This window comes from Zonotrichia leucophrys, chromosome Z (assembly GCF_028769735.1).
Source record: "Zonotrichia leucophrys gambelii isolate GWCS_2022_RI chromosome Z, RI_Zleu_2.0, whole genome shotgun sequence".
Lineage (NCBI taxonomy): Eukaryota > Metazoa > Chordata > Aves > Passeriformes > Passerellidae > Zonotrichia > Zonotrichia leucophrys.
In genome coordinates, this window is record NC_088200.1 from 12,440,567 (window position 1) to 12,453,333 (window position 12,767).

General features: G+C 40.6%; 1 protein-coding gene across 4 annotated transcripts in view; it reads right to left on the minus strand.

The window, feature by feature from the left end:
• LOC135459460 (leukemia inhibitory factor receptor-like) overlaps nucleotides 1–12,767 on the minus strand; it is a 53,308-nt gene that overhangs the window by 12,523 nt on the left and 28,018 nt on the right. For all 4 annotated transcript variants that reach the window (XM_064735543.1, XM_064735540.1, XM_064735541.1 and 1 more), the window contains exons 8-14: nucleotides 11,982–12,111; nucleotides 10,035–10,198; nucleotides 8,261–8,406; nucleotides 5,806–5,971; nucleotides 5,581–5,651; nucleotides 4,933–5,146; nucleotides 1,503–1,682 (exon numbers count right to left, since the gene is read on the minus strand). In XM_064735543.1, the coding sequence (XP_064591613.1) occupies nucleotides 1,503–1,682; nucleotides 4,933–5,146; nucleotides 5,581–5,651; nucleotides 5,806–5,971; nucleotides 8,261–8,406; nucleotides 10,035–10,198; nucleotides 11,982–12,111 (1,071 nt within the window). The remainder of the gene's footprint in view (nucleotides 1–1,502; nucleotides 1,683–4,932; nucleotides 5,147–5,580; nucleotides 5,652–5,805; nucleotides 5,972–8,260; nucleotides 8,407–10,034; nucleotides 10,199–11,981; nucleotides 12,112–12,767) is intronic.

The window sequence follows — 12,767 nt, forward strand, 5'->3', positions numbered from 1 at the left end:
TAGTAAATAGCATTCCTGCTTGTAATTTCTACAAAAGCTATGCCATCAGATGTGGTTTAGAAGCAGTAACCAAACCTAGCTCCCAGAGAAAGCTTAGTACTAAACAGAGAAGATTCAAAACAAGCTACTCAAATTGCATAAATTGCCCTTTCCATGGGGAAACACAAATTGAAGTTACCAGAAATAACCCCCTTCCTTTCCTCCCACAGCAGCCATGTAGATCCTGCCTCTTCAGAAATACAAATGCATTTGGAAATAACCAGGCTTACTGGAGTAACAGTACAAAAGATATGCAGAAAACTCTCAGAAGTGACAGTGAAACAACTCAGCAATGAACTTCAGTCCTGAACTGACTTTAAAAAACACAGATAGTCATCATACTTATGCTTCCCATGTCTTTGGTGGGAGCACAGATATTTGATGCTATAATGTGTAAATAATTTACCACTTTCTGGGATTTTGTCAAGTTGGGGCTGTACACTGCTTTTAAGACTTTTTCTAAACAAGATACCACTGTGAAACTACACAGAAGTCAACTGGTTTTTGCAAGAGTTCAGGTCCAGCCTGAGGGATTCTCCTAGCAGGACTAAGAGCAGAGGTGGATTTGCCAGCTTAAGCCCAGCCCGAGCAGTTGGATAACTCATAAAAGAATCACATGCTGCAAGAAGCATCCCAGTGAAGAGCTCAGGAGTAAAGCAGTGCATCACAGACACTGTATTGTCTGCTTAAAAAAAAGAAATCTCTAGCTAGCACAAACAGAAACAACACGGACACGGACAGTGTTGTAATTACAGACAGTAAAACATATTGCCCCCATTCTTCCAGGTCTCAATCCCCCTCAACTTTCCTATGTACACAGCTCCAAGTTGTTTCCTTCAATGGAGACTTTAATACTAAATTCTTCTAAAAGGCAAATATATATCCTTACAGAAAGCAGAGAAAAATATCCCACATCTTTAATGGGTTCTCTCTTTCCTCTTCTGCTGCTACTAGTCCCACCACAGCTGAATTTCATTTCCCTGATCTGCCCACCAGCATCTAGAGACCTGGAATGTGCCCTGTTCCAGGAAATTTCAATAGTTGACAGCAAGCCAACACATGGAGGTCACACTTAAAAAAATTTGCCTCATGTAAAAACAATGGATTAGTCTTCTCCCATCCTGAGCAGCACTGTTTATGCTTGGAATCCAAATAAAACCCCTAACCCTAGATTAACCATTATGCATTAGGCTGAGTTAGGAAATTTTGGCGTACAGCTAGAAGAGGTAATTTCAAAACAGTTAATAAACACAGGATAATAAAAGTTAAATCAAGACTGATATTTGGATTTGGCAAGAATGTGTAAGAAATTAAAATAAACACAGTACCAAGAAGAAATTCATTTATTTACAGAAGTACACAGGAATCAAACAATCTGCAACCTATAGCTTCATGCTGCTCTCATTCCACTTGCTGCTCAGGGTCTCAACCAGAAAGACTCACAAGAAAGTATTCTGACTTACCAGATTTTATCACTGCATTTGTTGTATTTGAAGGAAACTTCTGCCAGTCCACACTACAGGGTTCAGACCCAGATGAATGACACCATTTTACTATGTAGCCACACGTCATGTTGGGGTAAGAATCCCAAGAAATATTAATTCCATTGCCCATTGCCACAGCCTGATCTGTTGTGACATTGTCTGCAACAAAGATGACACAAAAATCCATCAAAGAGCAGACACTTATCTAAAGCCCAAGATGAAAGAAAGCCTTCCAGCCACAGCACAATGGCTTTATAAACGACAGTCATTTCTAGGGGCAGTCATTTCTAGGAACGAGAGGCATGAGTGAACTCAGAATTCGAAGAAGTACATTCAGCTGAGCTTTCTGGAGTGCTCACAATCAGACATAGCCTCCAGCAAATCCCTCAGCCAGTCTTAAGTGCAATGAAGAGAAATGCAGCAGCTCAGTACTGGCTTAAAAAGCACTTTTTCAAGGTAAGGATTTACAGCAGATGTCAGGTTCAAATATGAATTGACACCAATCTGGCAGGAGCCTCCAGCCATAAATTCCTGCTGTCATTTCATCAAATGGTTTGCTTTGTGTTTCTTTCAAAGTGTCTTGCTGTCACCTGCCCAGCCACAGACAACCATTTTTCATGAAGAATCAACAGCAATAATCATGTCCCTGGTGAACTTTGTGGAGGCCTCAGTCTACCAAGGGTAAATTATACAAGAAAGGAAAAAAAAAAAAGCTTTGCCTATAGTCTGTTTTTCTTGTTTCTGATTATCAAAGATCTAGCTGCCCTTGTGAAGTGATCAAATCTGGGAACAGCTTCTGATTCCTGCAGCTGCCTTCCATGGCTGTCCATCACACGGGACCCCGCAGAGCTAAGGGATGGTTTCCAAAGGCCACCACAAAAGGGGTGGCCCCATGACAGATCTGCAAAAACAATCTCAGGGTTTCAGTTTTCCTTTTTCAGTGTTCTCATTCATGCTCCCCACTGAGTCTATTATTTCATTTTATTAAAGCCATAAACTAGGGAAGGCTGAAGGGCAAGGACAGTTTTCAAGAATTAGTGCTATGAAAACTTTACTCTCACAGATGTGCTGCAAATGTCAAAGGACTGTCTATTTCTAAATAATCTTAGCACGCAGTTAAGTGTATAATTGTTTTGTAGCTTGCTCATAGCAAGAAAAAGACGTATGAATAATAAAAGCAAATCAACTCCACAAGGGCCTTGATAATTTCCCCAGAAAAACTACTATGCATCCAGTGAAACTATATTTCTGTAATGCTGGAAAAGATCATATTTCTAATTAGCAGACTTTAATTCTTCTATTTACAGAAAAGAGTTTTTTACTGTCAGTAATCACATGCTGTCTAAAAAACATTTAAATACACCACACTCCACCTTATTTTCTGAGCTAGATGACTAGAAATTCACCATGGGCAGTACTGCTCATTTTGGTGTATTTACAGCTGCAACTTAGACTAGAAGAACAAATAACTACTAGCACTAGAACACTACTGTGTTAGGGGAGCCTGGATCAGCCTCAACTCTCTGTTGAGCACTGTTCAAAGACAGTGACAAATTAATTATGGCAGTGTATCCTTTGTTTGTGTTTTCAGTTTTCATAACTCCAGCTTCAGACCCTCTGCTCTCTTATTGACATTAAAAGCACTTACAGACTGCACACACAGGAAGCAGCCAGAAAAGATGTCTGGGCAAAAATGTCATCCAGTTCTTTGAATGAGTCATCTTGTATGGCTCCAGTCAGTGACTCAATTCCTATACCAACTCGGGAGCAAATCTTTAATGAGTACAAGTTGGGTAGCACCAAAGGGAGCCTCAGACATCTAAGAGAAAGCTATAAATGAATGCAAAGCTCTAGCTGCCATCAGCTCTACCACACCACAAACCTATTATAGACCTCTTTGACTTCCAGATCCTGACTCTTTCTCTGCTGAAGGAGAGCTATAAAAGCATTTAAAATCAACTGTCCCATACAGTTACTTTTCCTTCCAATGGGCAGACTAAGAATATACTACCAGGTATTAGCATCAGTGCTGTGCTCAGTTCTGGGCTCCTCAGGACAATAGAGACATGGAATTCCTGGCATGGGTCCAGTGGAGGGCAACAAAGATGCTTAAGGGAGTGGAGCATCTCTCTTACCAGGGCAGGCTGAGGGAGCTGAGCCTGTTCAGCCTCAACAAGAGCCGGGAGGGGACCTCATCAGCGTCTGTCAAAGCATGCAGGGAGGGGACAGAGGAGGAACCAGGCTCTGATTGGTAGTGCAATAAGCAATACGACAGAAACTGATGCACAGGATCACAAACATGAGGAAGAACTTTCCTGCGCAGTGACCAGGCACTGAAACAGATTGCCCAGAGAGGTTGTGGAGTCTGCCTTATTGGAGATACCCAAGCACCATACGGACACAATCCCGCGCCCTGTGCTCTGAGATGGCCCTGCTTGGGTGAGGAGGTTGGACTGTGGGCCCTTCCAACCTGACCTATTCTGTTTCTTTGTTTTGGAGGAGCACAAGGAACATTGTATTTCACATGGCTTTGCTTTACACAGAAACAAACTTGTTTTGTATCTCACTGTGAATCAGCCAGAACACATTTCCTCCTGTAAGAGATGGCCAAGTCTTAACAGAACCTGAGTTGCCAGAGAACCAACTGTGACACCTGTTTCCCAGGTGGGCAAGGAGAAGCAGACCCATGAATGCTCCTGGCAAACAAGTGGAGACAGGGCCTTGCTGTGTGAATCTGCTCTCCCTGCCGAGCATCAGCCAGATATGGAGCTAAAGGTCTGGTGTGCAGGGAAGCGTGGGCTCGCAATAACTGCTCTGCAATATTATCTACTCTGCAAGTTCAGTGTTAAGAGCAGAAAACCATTATCAGGCTCAGCTATTTCTGTTTACAAAGCCCTCAGCAAGAGCAGCAGTGTTTTAATTGGGAAGCTAAAGCCCTACCTCCTTTTCAAATACTGGCTTTCCTAGCACAAGGATGCCAACATTTTACCAACCAGCCCAATTAATACTCTCCTACAGAGCTCTCAGGCATTGAACTGACAATTCTCGCCTTAAAAAGTCACACAACACCTCCAAAACTTCTGAATCTCTTTAGCATGTAACACCTCTCAGTGTCTCAACAAGAACTACACAGGAATACACTGAGCTCCCTAAATATCAGGGATCCACACCAATGCTTTTGAAAAGTGCAAATAGCTGTAAAGACTGCACCTTATCATCTTTATTTTATGTAAAGAGCACAATTAATTGGTGAGACACTACTCCAAAAGGAAAGCATTTGTCCCCCCACCCAGCAGATTTGTGTGGGGAAATAAATGCAAACAAACAAAGCATTATTTTTCAATAAACAAACTCTCCTAGATATTGCCCAAGCTTTGAAGGTGTTTAATTCTCAGCTGGGAGCACTCACCACTTGGAAGTTCCACGCTTGTTATCCTTGAAGGGGGAGATGAGCCCGCATGGTTTCTGGCTACAACACTAATTACACAGTCACTTTTTCCAAGTTTTATCTCAGTACTGTTTGAGGGTTCAGAGACTACTTTATGCTCCAGTAGTCTCTCTAGCAGGTGGCAGGACACTTCATGAGACACTATTTTTCCATTGGTTTCAGAAAGGGATAAGGGCTATGAACAGACAAAGAGTGCATTAAAACCAAAATGCGATATACAGAAGATGACATAGGATAATATGAATTTACTGTTCCTGATCTAGTCTGATGACTGTGTAAGATTATAGGGCAAAAAAGTAACTCATGTGTAATTTGAGAATTAACATGTAAATTCCTAAGTTTTTAATTTTCAACTCAGATGCATTAAACATTTAATTCTTCATGTGAAATGCTTCTCAGAGCAATATTTTAATTCTAAAACTTTAACAACGTTCTTATTTGGGGAATAATATTTGTCTCAATAGATGGTTCTACAAAAAGTTAAGAAAATCTGGTTTATTGACTATAAACTTTACTAATTTATAAACGTCTATATATATTTATAAATGCACAAAAGTAAATAGAACACATAAAATATTACGCAATGTAACTTTACAAAAAGCTATCTACCTTCCAGAAGACTATTACGCTTTCACCAGAAGGACTTCTCTCTCTCCAGATATCCGGTCCTCTTGTAGGAGCTAAATAAAAAAATAAGAGTGGTAGTACTTTTCCCCAGTAGCACAGCAGACAATTTACCATCTATTGAAAAGCTAGGTTTTTTTAGATGACCAATTTTAAAATACGTATCTTCCCAAGTTCAACATTTTATCATCAAGAGTGAGAGGAACTTACGGGCTTCTGATGTGGTCTGCTCCACCGCCCTGCTCCAGTCACTCCACCTCCAGAAGTGGTCAGCGGCCGAGCAGCGCACCCGGAGCTGGTATTTGGTGTCAGGGCGCAATGCATTCAGCTGAGCTGTGTAAGTTGAAGATTTCCGCCCAGGCACGGAGACATTGTGCTGTTCAAAATTTACAGAAATTGACATGATGCCTGTATTTTTTTCTCCTAAATTACACAGCTAGTCAACACCTAAAAAAAGCGAGGGTTTTTGTCCCCCAAAAATACTGACAGTACAGCTGCAGTCAAGCCCTATGAAGAAAATAGTGGGAAAAAAATGCAGTCACCGTGAACAAAAACTTCAGAGATCCACCAAAATAAAGTTCTATACAGTAATTGAAGCATACAGTAACGTGCAAAAAGGAGCAGCAACATGGACCATTCTTCACCTCTGCACACAGCAGCAGGTGGTTGTTACCCATCTATCCCGTTCAGTCCCCCTCTCTCCCATTTGCATCAAAACTGCTCACACGGGGCAGGCCAGAATTCTGGTGTTCAGAACCCACACTCCCACTGAACACACGCACATCTTGTGGGGACAAAGGCCTTTTTCCTGTCAGACATGCACAGAAGTTCACTAAAGACAGTCTGCTTGAGCAGGATGTTCATCATGCAGTCTGTTGCCTTCATTTTTCCTTCAGAAGACATTATCCAGGTCCTACCCGGGCAATCTCAGTTCACAGTTCCGATGACAGGACTAGTCTCTCCTATTATTCTTAAAGTAGTGTGAGTCTAGAGAGCCATTTCAATTTCACAATTAAAGAAATCCTAAGCCCAGGAATATTTTTTACTGATTCTAATTATAACACATGTGCATCGCAGCTGCCAAAAACTGGACTCCAAGTGACTTTAAGATGCAACTAATTTTGCATTTCTAAAGCCAAATGACAACTTGAAAAATAATAGAAAATCCAAATAACAACTTGAAAAATACTAGAAAAGCCAACAATCTCTCATGCAGATGGAAATGCTTCTGAAAACATCCTCAAAACGCCATGTAAAACCCCATAGCAATTTCACAGCTACTTTTGTGACAGGGAACTCCTGGAGTTTTTTTATTAAGCAAGCAGCAACCATATAACAAAGCTATAAAAGCTTTTGCCAAGCTGTTTGCTGCATACAAAATATTCGAGGGTGAGGGCTCTGATACAGGTGAAGGGAATCAAACTGCCGTGGAAGTGTAAGTCCTGACCCTTTTCCACTATCCCAGATGATTGATACAGTAGCAGAATTCACAAATGAGTCCAGGCCCCAGATTTTGAGCTGCATATTACAAAAATATCTGAGTTCCTTTTGTAGTACCTAATCTCTGGTATTACTTAACCCATGTTATTAGAGACAAAATATAAAAGCTAAAGGCTTCTGCACTTATTAAGTGCTCTGAAAGTATTTAAAAAATAATCTTTTTTATAAGAGTGTGCACTCTCTTATTTTGGAGGCATGTACATAATGATTATCTTCAGTCTTAGCTGCGTCATTTCAGTGCCTTGATTTATGATATACAAGGATATGCTCAACAGCTGTGCCCAGCTGGCAACTAAGTGCAGAGGATGACAGAATACTGCTAAAAATCAAACTAGCATTGCAAAAAGAAGCCTCTGAGGTTAATGTGCTCAAATTAAAAAATCAGGCTCTGTGCACCAAGACCTACCTGAGAATTCACTATGTGCCTACTTGAAATGGTCAGAGGTAAGTACACACAAAGAAACTGGGGGTAAATCTCAGGCCAGCTGAAAATGCACTTCTCATTACGCTTCCCCAGTGAGACAGGTCACCCCACACTAACTTCATGCTGCAGAAGTTACTCCAGGTAAACTGGGGTTTACCTACTCACACATCCCATGGGAGAATCTTTCCCTGCCCTGCCTCTGCATCACTGACATAAGAGCAGGTTCAGCAGCTGCCTATTGTGGCCACATGCATGTCAACTGCTGGCAGCAAACAAACGAACTGTTCTCTGAGGGGAAAAAATACAGGGAGAAATTCAGCTGCAGCATTCAAGATCTGAAACAGCCAGTGTGGGTCAGTCTGCAGGGCAGTAACGCATCCTGGAACAAGAGTGTGTTAATACAGCTTGCACCAGGAAGGACAAAGCCCATGGACTGTTACCTAAAAGATCAGCATAAAGCACTATGCACCCCTTTCAAGTACCAAATAACATGGTGCATAATTTGGCTTTTCTCTAGTGTTCAAAACAAAAAAAAGCCCCAAGCAACCAAAACAGGCAATAACAGAGAGGACTAGGAATTTTTCTTACTTTAGTAAATGACTTCTAGTCATTACTATGTTAATGACTTAATAAGACCATCAGAATGAAGCTCTTAGTGAGAAATAAATTTGAAATGTGATTAGCTCAGTGAAAAAGTTTAGCATTTGTTAAAAAAAATTATCTTTTCAAGGCAATGCTTACCAGTTTTCTCTCAGAGTGACTACTGCTTATTTCAATTTGACACAGAAGCCTGGTCTCAGCAAAGCTGCCATTTATAAACCAACGCAGTTGGATGCTTGTAGAGTTGTTCCCAGTAATAGTTAACTTTTCTGGGGCTTTCAGATGAACTTAAAAAATAAAGAGAAAAACCTTCAGTTACAAGAAAAAACCCCAATTACAATAGTTCAGAAAAATCTTATTTTAGAAGATCAGAGAGAATCAGAAGGATAAGTGTTTCAATCAGCAACTGGGAAAACTGATGCTGGGAAAGCACCTGCAAGTACTCTCATTCCTGATATCTTCTCAGCTATCAAATATGGAAACAGATTTACTTAAGACTGAGTGTACTGCACACATGATAAGGAGTTGAGATACAGAAAAACATTTTTCCTCCTAACTGATTTTATCAAAAGAGTGAACCACCAGCTATTTCAGATGATCACAGGTGACAGATGAAATTTACTGAACTCTGCTCAACTTCTGTGAACTTTTTCAATCAGTACTTAAAATCTGCTGACCAGGAAAAAAGAGGATTCCTAAATGACCCCACCCCAAAATTCCCTTCATAGAATCTTTCAGTAATATTCAGCACTAACATTCACAGCTATCAGAGTAAAAAAAGTATCTACTATTCGATTTGGTCCAAATATCTGTGCTTTAGGAATTAACTGGACAGTGCAGGAAAGAAAGAAAAAGAAACAAATAGGAAACAGCAACATATCACCTGGGTTTGAAACAGCCCAGTTAATGATTAACAGAAAAAAATGATGCTTTTTTCAACTCTGTCCATTTACTCTGACAATTCTAATCTCAGGCTAGTTGAACTGGGACCTGGACAATTAAAAATGTACTATCCTCATATTTAATTCAGTTTTTTGGGGAGCAGCAGAATACTGTAACCAATAGGAATCCCTGAAATCTCAGCTGGGACTGTGGAGGAGAAAAGGGTGGTGAAGGCAGTGCTACAGAGATGGTCATCTTCCTTTCCTTTTTTAAACTAAAGGTCTAAATGAGAGAAGTTACTTCTTTCTCCAAACCCTGACAGATGATCATGGCTCTCACCAATAGAACACAATAGTCCTGATGTTACCTTCTCTCTTTCCACGTTATTTTTTTTTTTATGCTCCAAATCCTGCTGCTGTAAAACTGTGTAATATTTTGTGTCCTATTACCGGACACTGAAATACAGAAATAATTTACATACAGGTTCGTAAACTTGCACCTAAATTTTAATTGTTGATGGGTAATGGAATGTGAAACAAAACATCAACTTGCTGGTTTTGAGCACAGAGAAGCTGTGGATGCTTCATCCCTGGAAGTGCTCAAGGCAAGGCTGGAGAGGGCCCTGAGCAACCTGATCCAGTGAGTGGCATCCCTGTCCATGGCAGGACGTCGGGCATGGGGAGTGTGTGTGCTGTGCTGGAACTAAATGATTCTTAACGTCCCTTCCAACCCCAGCCACTCTGGGATTCCATGATAAACACCAGCTGTCTAATTATTAGATCACATATTAGAATTTATCACGCAGCAGTCTGTCCAACACAGCAGCACTGCTGTTGGATCTCTCTGTACAGCTCATCTTTGCCTCATGACAAACTCTGAGTTGTTTTCAAGTTCAAATTATTGAATATGGTAATAATCTAGTGACAATTAAGGACAATAATGAAAAGTATACCATGTCAGAGCTCTTCAAACCCAAAACTAACAAATAGCATGTAGGAAACATACTTTTCCTTTTGTAAGTCATAAGTCTTACCTCTTTGAGTTATATTGACCAAAAGAGATGACTGTGCTTGCCCAATAGGATTGGAGACACCTAATATGAAATCATAGGTTTTCTGATCAGGCAGTACTGGAAAGCCACAAACATGGTCTCTGTTAACTTCACTGACTTCGCATGAAACATTTTTACCAGATGTTCTACAAAGTAAAGAGAGGAGGGAAAACCTTAGTTTTTGAGTAAGTTAATTCCTAGCAACAATCACAAGTCTAGACTGAAAACATGGTACAGAACGATGGGTTCAGTTCACATGGCTGACAGAATGATTTGATTGCAGAGGCATATCTAACCCCACAATGCAGGTTAAAGTGGCATCAGTCATGACTTGCCCTGTTCTCACGTGAAACTCTCCTCTTCCACTAGCATAACATTTCCATTCTCACTTCTCAAAAGCCTGGAAAACAGGTAGGTCCTGTAAAACCACCTTACAAGTCACAGCTAATATTCTGATTGAATGTATCTTTATTCAGATCAGCATACATTTGCATTTAAAAAATTTTCTTAATTGCTTTGTGAACTAGTGAGATGCTATACACATTGTCTTTCTATAAGCCCTGTTAAATATGAAGTCAGGTTTGTTACCTAGTATACAACCACTACTCCCAGCAGTCTTTTAATAAAAAGCAGGAGAGGCAGTCTGTTAACAGACATGAACAGTGGTGCATCTTCAGAGATAAAATCTAAATTGTGTATCAGTACATATGTACATATATCTGTTTTAATTATAATCTGTGTAAGCCTCTCATTCAGTAGCACAAGTTTAACTAACATCTTCTTCATTCAGGCATTTTTACTGTGTTCTAGCTGAGCTCTGAGCTTCCTCCACACTATGCTCTATAGTTCAGCATGGGGTGACAATAAGGATGAGAGTATTTATCCTGAAATGCATCATATTAATCTCACAAATTTGGGCTGAGCAAAACAAGACTGGACAACGTTATTACTTATAAGATGAATATGGGCAGTCAGTGACTGAGGCTCCTTTCCTGTGAAGATCTGCAATGTTTTGTCCACCTCTTTGCACCCTGCCCAGCGGCTTTTTTAGCACTGGCACTCTAGACGACATCTGTGACTGTAACTCAAACCTCATTGCCTCCAGCGTGCTTCTAAGCCACCATGAGACTCCATTTCTCATCATTTTGTGTGACTCAGGCCTCTCCTGGCTTCTTTCCCTGACTGCTCCTTTGGAATGACACAAGAGCCTCCTCTCACCATGGGAATTTATTTAACTCCTCACTAACTTCTAATCACAACCACCAAGGAAGTGGTTGCACTTTCCAAGTGCTATTCCAATATTTCTTCTTTTTTAAGGCTTTACATGGCCTGGCCTTAAAGACCATGTAGTGGGACACTGGTTGACTCCTTCCTGTGGGTGAAACCAGTGTTATTTGTCCTTTTCAATGTTTTAACATTTACTCTGCTTGCTCTAATTCTTAACAGCAGGAGAACAGATGGAGGCTAACTACTATTTTCCCTAGTGGCATTTGAGAAATGCCCCACGACCTGTCTTACAATTATTTCTCAGTGAACTTCTGCCATCCTGCTTACCAGAAGCTCAGTAAATGTCTGAAATTATCTGAACCAGGTTTCATACAAAATAAATTAAAAATTAGTGATTGCCTCCTACTATCCCCTTGTATTTTCATACTGGTTTTGACTACATGTTGGCAGCAGCCTGATACAGCAAGCCCTTTATCTGATTGTGGGTTCACAATGGTATAAACCTTAGGGAAAGTTATCCTTAATTCCCACTAGAATTTTGCAGAGCTAGACCAAGGTTTTCCAAATCTAGTTTAGGTACAGCTTGCTGAAACTCTTGGAAAGTATTTTAGGCTCTAAATAGGTATGGTGCAGTAAGTCCCAGGCAGCAATGGAGATATTCCAGTTGCATCCTTTTACTCCTTGTAGTGCTGATTATTTTACCTTTCAAATAAACTGTACTTTGTTCTTCGTTCTCCATATAGTCCACTGGGCCTGCCTGGTTTCCAGGTGCACTTTATTATCAGAAAGTTGGGTGTTTCACAGCTGAGGTTTTGGGGAATATCAGGAGCATCTGCAGCAGGAAAGGAAACCAAAACAGTTAGCTGATGTTTTGCCATACTAGTGTGACATTTGGGTTACTGGCTTCCTGAAAGCATTGCTCTTTTGTTTTGCTGGGTCTAAAGTGAGTGCTTCAAAAATACATGGCAATAGATACACCCCAACCACAGAAGTAATATGCTTTTAAAAAATTACAATAAAATAGATGGATAATTATCAGCCCCATCTGACTAACACTTGACTCTAGAATTCTAAGTGGGTGGGTAATCTGGCAAATCTCATGCAAACATGTTCACAAGCTCCAGGCTCTGACCTGGAAGTGTTTCACTGAAACTCTGCCAAGAGTTTTCTGAAATTCTGAGCATCAGTTCAGCTGCTGAGCAATGCAGGAATGCTGCCGGCTGTGCGTCACATTTTCTAACATGCCAGCCCCACCACTGCTTTGAATTCTCCAAACAAGTCGTGTCAAGAAAATAGTCCCTTTAGCATGAATTCCAAACTGAATTTGAAAATTAAAGCAAGCCCTGAATGGCTCATCCTCTTCACCATGGTTTTGGAAGTGTCCATCTTTTCCTTTTAAGTCTTTTTTTTGTGTACATACTAGAGCAGTGTTGAGTGCCTTGCTGGAAAAGATGGGGAGTGCTCCCAACAGACCATGCAAACATGAGA